Here is an 8,082-nt window from a genome sequence, read left to right as displayed (position 1 = left end):
ATTGGGTGTAGCGATGATAGTTTCACATTCCAACGAATTGCTCGTAAGATATATTTTTCCATGAACTATAATACTTGTATGAAACACAAGCGGTGGACTTCTGGAGTATAAGTCATTCGCGGGGCGAAGATGAGTTGATAGTTCGGAAATAAAGTAAAAAGTGAGTCGCCAGCTCAGCTGGTCCAACATCATCACAACATCTGATGTCAAATCACATACTCATATTATGAGTCATTATTAATAATTTATACGCGGATTGAAAATAGATCACGGAAAGTCTACGGATCTTCGCAGACTTTTCCGGAAAGTCGGGAAAGGTCCGACTGACTCGGGGGTAATTCGGTAATCATTGAGACCAAATCTTGATGAGAGCAATCTTCTACTTTTTAAGTACTTCTCGTACAGCCGCCTCAGCATTGACGCGGCCGAAAGTAAGAAACTTCTCCCCTTTGCTATCTATCACACCTCGCGTGGCCGTATTCTTGATGATATTTCGGATATAAGCTGGGGTCAGTTTGGCATGCTGAGAAGGTTCGAGGCTATAGAGCATTCCAGCTATACCTGCTATGATGCCTGTGGCCCCACAGGTACCTGTACCCTTACTATACGTTCCAGTAGGAGTAGTTCCCAGTATTTGGTAGCCAGGAGCGGCGACGTCAACAGCTGAACCAAAATTGCTCTCGTCGTCCAGCTGCATTCTTGTGCCATTTGTCGCAGCCACACATATAACACCGTCCGAATAGGGTCCGCGGAGGGAACAAGGAAAGTATTCTTCTATGTCCAGATCTAAGTGGTCATTTCCTGCCACCACAACAACTAGCATGCCAGCTGACACTGCTTCGAGAATCTTCTTCAACTCTGATTGATAGTAAGTTTTGGAGCCTTGCCCACACACAATTACCTTCACATCTGGCCTCTTAGAAATGAGGTAGGTGAAAGCATCAGTCATGGCTCTGGAAGACGCCTTGTCGCCAACATAGATAGGCATGACACGGAGATGGTCGGCAATACCCGCGATACCAATTTTGTTATTCCTGATAGCACCGAGAATGCCAGCCATCATAGTTCCATGCGGTCCTCGAGGATGGGTATCGGCATTCTTATCAATAACGTTATAGCCCTCAGTGACGACCCCTTGCAAGTCGGGATGATCGGCTTGCACGCCATCGTCGATAACGGCGATGGTTACAGGTGTCCTCTTGGAAGTAGAGTCCAGGATGTTCCAAGCCTTTGGTACAGAGATGGCCTCCAGATAAGCCTTCTGGTGGGGATAGTATTTATCGTTCGGATCGCCGTTCACTGGGTCAATACCACGGAAATGGTCAGAGCCGACCACTGCAACTACGACGTAGATGAGGCCGTACGGAACGAAATAGAATGTAGCCATAACGAATCTCGTTGATGAACAAGTAAGCGGGGCGATATGACGTGACGTCGCGTGTTGACGTGAAGGTCCTTCCGTGTCACGGAAGAACCTGATTCACGTGACGTGAATCACGTCATCCGGACCCACTGTAACTCACAGTCTGCAAGGATACTCCACTCTCCGCTCCGCTCTTTGTGGTGACTCACTCGGGAACGCCCACTAGGAACACAAGACTCACTAAGGACTGCTGGTACGGTATCAGTCGAGACGGGACTGATGAAGGCGGTAGCAGTGTGCACAGAACTAGAATGCACATGCGTACGCCACAGCTAATATCGATCAGAGACTTATATGTGCGTCGCTCCGCTGGACTCCACTACCCACTACACCCTTCGTGAACGCCGTCAACGTCCATAGCGTGATGGATACATTGCATTTAATTAGCTCACGATAATATTCAAGGGCATCACATACTTATCCTTCTTCTCGTCGCGTTGTTAGTATTGTTGGAAGTTCCTTGCGCGAGCCTTGGAGTTCTGTTTGTGCTGTTGCACAAAGACAAGCACCAGACCAACGTATCTTCGTTGAAACTGCCACAAGATACTCGGCATGAAAGACGAACTAATTAACTACGTACTTCTCTGCTCATTCATCTCATGGCTCTTGCTCTAAACAGGCTCCAGCTTGGAACCCCAAGGCCCGCGCAATAGCACATCACGGGAGTGGGGGGACTTGATGGGACCCGTCAGACGGGTGGTGTTCGCGCACTCCCCGCCGCTCGGCCCGTCCAAGCTCGGCAACGGCTCACTCGGCTCGACTCGCGAGATTTAGGCGAGCCGGGAGTCCCGGCTCGGGACTCGGCAGCACTACTGCCGCAGTAGACAGTAGAGTCTTCAATACTCTAAGAGTGGTCTCGCGTTCTCCTTCAGAGATTGAGTTCTGCCAGCGTGAAGGAAATAACCCTCGGTGTCCTATGTTGAACTTGAGAATGCGACTCTCGGAGATTCTATGTCGAAATTATCAGCTGAATAGTATATCGAGTAAACGTAAAGTGCTGCACCTTAAAGCAGTAAGGCTCTCTGATAAGGTCACGATACGATTCGGAACGCCAGGGTTAGCTGAAGGACAATGAGGAGCCTTAGTAAGGCTGTCTTACCTTGGGGCACCGACGACTCTAACGTGCACTTCCTCACGTGAGGTGATTCTATAACGGCATTTTTGGGCCCCTACCTTCCATACGATCATTCAGGACCTTATAGAAGGTAACTCTGTAAGTATCTTATAGCACCTTACGCTCCTTACCTCGGCTTTCTTATTCCTCCGCTCCACGGAGATTCACTGCCCAATGTGGTTCCTGTGCGGCGGTTCAAACCCGGTGCAATGGTTTTGACTCTATCACCGATTTTTGCTACTTTCTACTCATAGGAAGTACTTCAGACGTATATGTACTCGCCATATTCTGTTGGCTTCTTCTTATGATAGGAAGTAGCACTCTTCCTATCTTGGTGTCTCCTCTCTAGTCGGTTGTGGCCAATACTATTCTGTTCCATTGGGTACTGATGTTAGATAGACTTGCTGTATGCAGCCTCAGCTCTATTTCTATCGGTGAGGGTTGATGATAGTATCCTCAGCAATGTCTTGATCTAGTTACCCTGTCTACCAATAGTTACGGAAAGGGTGTTTTTTGGCAAACTCGTGAGGAATTTTATCGGTGTCCAAGTCGGTGATGAATGAGATCCTTGTGCGACTCTGAAAAATTCATTGATGAATCAGTCAGTGGACTTTCAGTCAGTTATCTGAAACGTGACGGAGTATATGACCGTTTTGCGAGCTCCCGAAGAGGTTCCCTGTCAAACTTTCCTCATAAGCAGTTCAACGAAATCAGCACGAAGTCTCCTAACACTGACAGAGAGGTATGGCACGCATCCTTCCTCCTCGCCGAAGGGTGGTGGCCAGTACAGACCGACTCTATCTGGCGTTTGTATATGGTGCAAACTTGGTCAGTGAGGCATTACATTCTTGGCTGGCTCGCTCTTTCTCTTTTCCTCTGCGAACTCATTATTCCAGACTTGCATCTCCCTCACATGTGAGTGGTCGGAGAGTTTACTCAAAATCAGCTTGATCACCAGCATGCCATGTCTATTGCCCACTACGCACACGAGAGTCGCAATGTACGCAGCATTGTTCATTCTTGCATTTATAGCGGCAATCGGTACTCTCAAAGTGATCCCAGTGAGTCTGTTCTATCAAGAGGATCAATACCCCCACGTCTGTAGGTCTCCATCACTCCGGTTACGTCACATCTCCCTGTACTGCAGTACCCTACCCAACGAGGTGAGTCGATCGAATTAATACACTTTTTCAATCTCAAATTCAGCAAGTGAAAGAACGAACTAGATAGGTGAGATTTGATTATCGTTGAGTGAAAGGAGTTTTTCCACGGAATGAAAGTTCAAATTCGAAATGAGATTTATGAATTCGGAAACAAAAGTTCAAATTCGTCGAACACAAGACTAACTTCGAGCAATGAAAGCTGTTGCTATCGACCACTTCTACAGCCAGGCTTTTATATTAGACCCGGGGATTTCTTCCCACCGAATATCCTAGTACTCGCAGCACCCTATGCCCCATCAGATCCCGAGCCCAAGGAGCCAGAGCTCGGCCCTGTGGTGGCGATGACGAATTCAGGAAATCTAGACTTCGCTATGAACTGGCTCAACTCCCTCCGGAGAGTGGGCGTACGCGACTGGCTTATATTCGCTACTGATGATCGAACGGCTCGGCAACTCCAGAGAAAAGTTGAGTCGGCCGATGTCGAAAAGATACGTCGAATGCCGGAGTCTCTGTATAGTGGGAAGGACGATAAGAAACACCATCAATATAGGAGCGCTGGGTGGACCAAGATGATGCATTCTGTGCCTCGTCTACTCCGCTGGCTTCTTTTTGAAGAACTCAAAGGACCAGTTCTGTACAGCGATACCGATATCGTCTGGCTTGAACAACCGTATTCGGCTTTCCCAGAAAACACTCGAGCGTAGCATTCTGGATGGAGACTATCACGTGGTCGACTTGATGCATGCCAGGTTCGATCTAGTGGCATCAGTTGATGGTAGGGTGTTCGAGAACAACCCCACTGAGTGTCCAGAGGCCGACAGTTTCTGTGGGGGCCTCATGTATTTGCAAAGAAATGACCGAGTTGCCAAGTTGCTCGATAATTGGGATAAGGAGATTGCGAAATCGGTAAAGGACCCCTAGTGTGCTCGAGTTGTTATAGACAATAATCGACTCGATTTTGATCCTATCTGAGCATGTCTCCACAATTTGAAAAACGAGTCTCACATCCCATCTCGCTAAGCTAGCCGGGATCGGGAAAGCCTCACTGCTTGTATAAAATTAATTGCTCTCTTCGGCAGCGGGAAGAACTAATGAAGTTCGTGACTCTTATCGTGATAATATAGGCCCGATACGACTTGATGGGGCAATCCATCATCATCATCATCATTCGTGATTACCGCGTTCTGTGTGTTCGGCAGGCGGTAGCTCGTAAGCCCCAACGACTCATTCTTTCGTGCTATGCGATTCGCATAGGAATAGAAGCGAGATATCATATCATATCAGAGAGTTCGTAACCGATTCCAGTCATCTCGTTCTCTCGTTTGCTGATACTTGCCCCGAACCCTGTGAGTTCAACTCTCCCGTGAATTTCACACGAATACTTTTTGAGGGCGAGCAGCCAATCGCACACATCTCTCCTTCATTTCAGACTGACGGGAAGAATCAACCTGCTTATAACTCTGCCATCTCGAAGACTCGGCAGAGTGCTGGCTTGAAAGTGCACACCCTCGACTGCGCGGCTTACGTGAATGGCTGGCGAGCTTTCTGCCCGGAAATCGCCTCCCGAAAGGAAAAATTCACATGCAAATTCGACTGGAGTAGTTATCAAAATCGGAGCCCAGTGATGATACATGCAACGTACACTGTTGGGAAAGAATTGAAGATTGAGCGATTGAAGAAACTCGGTTTGTGGAACCCGTACACTATGCTGATGTTGTGTTGAACGCAGTTCAGTGAGGAGCAGCTTGCGCGGTACACGCATTTCATACAGCATGGAATGTGATGAGTTCTCTCTCTTATCTTAGCGGTATGGATGATAGAGTTCAGAGGACTGCTAACGTATCGTTACGAGCAGGCGCACGATCATTTCCCCTCCTACAAGTCTGCGGTACTTAGTACCGTAGAATACTGCTTCACCGGGCTAGGGGTTGGCACTTGCATAAGAAGTTCGGGTTTCGGGTTGATCAGGAATGAAGACGCAACGTCAGCTGGGCGCGCGCTACTTTTAGTGACAGTCTGTAAATTCGTGGACTCGTCAGCTTGCCTAATCTTGTCAACCCTCAACGATGAGAATGTTACCGTGATATCGTCCATTTCACCGTGAGGCACTCTGCTCTCTGAAGACTGGTGCTTGAAGCCATAGCAGCAGTCCCGACACGAGGACCACCTCGACTAGCTCAGGACCTTGGTTCGATTCGGTGAGTGCCAGACGGCCAAAGAGCGATCTAAGCGAGTAATGCTGCGGTCGACGAGAAGTCTGACAGCAGATAATTGGACCTAGTTCGCTGTATGAGATTGCTGGTTGTTTGGTATAGAATGTTATGCGATAACTTCCTTTCTCATAGGACCTCACAAACATATTTCAGCACAAGGCTTGGAAGAAAACTTTGTTATTTTGAAGATCTCCTACGTCGGTTTTGAGCGGGTTATGCAAAACTGATGCCAAAATTAAGAAGGGGAGTCCACTGGTGATGGACTCGCGTATGTTGCATGCATGCAGTAGTTTGTCTCGTCGCTCCCCTGTATGCATAGATGCGGCTCGCTGACTGGAGCTTATTGCACTTGAATGATAGATTTCATTTGCACTAATTCCTGGTGCATTGGATTTTCACCCGTTTTACGTGGAGTGGCGTAAAACTCCGTGAAAATCGCGATATTTGCGCCTTGCTATAGTCGTGAAATATGTTTTTCACTAGTGTTTTTCATATCACTAGGGTGAAACTCCATTGTGTTCCTCATATGGTTAACAGTAATTCCACCTCAATGCAAGACCATCTATCAGACCATATGAGCATGCGTGTTCTCAATTCACCTCCCCCTTTATTTACTGGGGAGTGTAATGAGTGGTAAACGTGTATAGCAGCACGCAACAGCTGCAGGACAGCGTGCTGGGCCCACTGAGGTCTTTCACTCGTTCCGTATCGGAAATGTACATAAGTTCCTCCTCATCTGGAGGGGTGAAAACGTACGCGCTCCTATAAGCAGTTGTTTCCTATGAGTAACGATCCTCGCGAATAATGTTTAGTATCATCCAGTGGAAGTTGGGTTAGTACTGTTTCAACGATTACATCAGTAGTTACATCATGTCAATGGCTGGCCATTTATCCACCGACCAAATAGCCGAGGCTAAGGAAGCGTTCTCGATGTTCGATAGAGAATCTGAGGGAGGTAATTGGTGTTAGAGATGGTATTCATCCGTTTTGAGGGATCGTCTTAGCTGACGCAACGTGGAGCATTGTATTCGTAAGCGCAAGATCAATGACTAGGCTTGGCGGGAAGGCATGCGGCAGTCTATGCTAATTCGACATTCAGTCGAGATGGTATTTCATTGATGCGGATTTTCTCTTATTCGCCTTTGATAATGGTGGCGTGAAATCTTCGAGGGGAATTTTTACTCTCGTGAACGGTGGGACCCGATTTGGCACTCATTCTCCTGAGATAACGTTGTGAGTACAATATGGGGAATACTCTTATAGCCGGTGTATTTTCTAGGCATCGGTAGGATTCATAAATCTGTAGTTGAACTCAGTTCAGACGTCCGAGCCTTCGTTTTCTAATGGGGTCCTCAAAAAATTATTTTCGTTCCGATATGCTGCAGCTCCGCAATACCACTCCATTCGCAAATCCTCTTTTAGAGATTCCTGTGGAGGAGCTTTCGACGGTGTTGAGGTCTCTGGGATATAACTGCACAGCTGCGACACTCCAACAGATGATTATTGACGCCGATCCTGAGGAGACCGGAAAGGTCCGTTCGTTACCTTCACTACGCCACGAAATTATGGTCGCTGTTCAGATTTCGGAAAACACTTTTCTCCGTCAAGTTTCTCGAGCTGAGCACGAGTCAATTCAAAGCTCGGCGACGGCCGCTCAACTGGAGGGACTTCGGGTGGGTTCGGACTTATACTGTCGACGTGTATTTGTCGGCTAGGACGGTACTCGCTTTTTCTTCGATGGCAAATCTCCGGGAGATATCATCAAGTTGAATGAGATGGGAGACGACTCCATACCGAGCGACGGCCTTTTATATGTGTTGAAAAACATTGGAGAGAAGTAATGAGAGTAATGATTACATCTAAATGGTTTGAGGGGGTTCATTTAGGCTCAGTGATGAGGAGGCAGCTGAGCTCGGTCGGGAGATCCGTCAGCAGGAACAGCAGCAGGCTAAGTTGGAGCAGTCTACGGCGAAACGAAATTCAGCGATGCAAGGCAGCGTTCATTTCAAAGATGTCCTCAAGGCTCTCGGTGTGGCACCTAAGGCGCCGGCCAAGGCCGCTGAATCAGCTGCAGTATAACATTGATAGAATCATTCATTTTCTGGATAGTCGAGTATTGGTTGAAAGTGTATGGGGTGGGAATCGAACCGGGGACCTCCAGTTACATGA

The 8,082-nt window shown here is 47.7% G+C and overlaps 2 protein-coding genes across 2 annotated transcripts; one reads left to right on the top strand and one right to left on the bottom strand.

Annotated features, from left to right (window-relative positions):
• Positions 1-379: 379 nt before the first annotated feature.
• Positions 380-1,387, bottom strand: Pmar_PMAR020613 (thermitase, putative; the record flags this gene model as incomplete). The annotated part of the gene is made up of 1 exon (XM_002775589.1): positions 380-1,387. The coding sequence occupies one exon, from the start codon at positions 1,385-1,387 to the stop codon at positions 380-382; it is 1,008 nt and encodes a 335-aa protein (XP_002775635.1).
• A 5,396-nt stretch (positions 1,388-6,783) lies between these two features.
• Pmar_PMAR020612 (Squidulin, putative) lies at positions 6,784-7,992 on the top strand (the record flags this gene model as incomplete). The annotated part of the gene is made up of 4 exons (XM_002775588.1): positions 6,784-6,868; positions 7,336-7,586; positions 7,629-7,750; positions 7,800-7,992. 4 exons carry the CDS (start codon positions 6,784-6,786, stop codon positions 7,990-7,992), a joined length of 651 nt encoding a protein of 216 aa, XP_002775634.1.
• Between the last annotated feature and the right edge of the window lie 90 nt (positions 7,993-8,082).

The sequence above is a fragment of the Perkinsus marinus genome, assembly GCF_000006405.1.
Source record: "Perkinsus marinus ATCC 50983 genomic scaffold scf_1104296955874, whole genome shotgun sequence".
Lineage (NCBI taxonomy): Eukaryota > Perkinsozoa > Perkinsida > Perkinsidae > Perkinsus > Perkinsus marinus.
The sequence above is the reverse complement of the archived record's forward strand: the minus strand, read 5'-3'. Positions and strand labels throughout refer to the sequence as shown.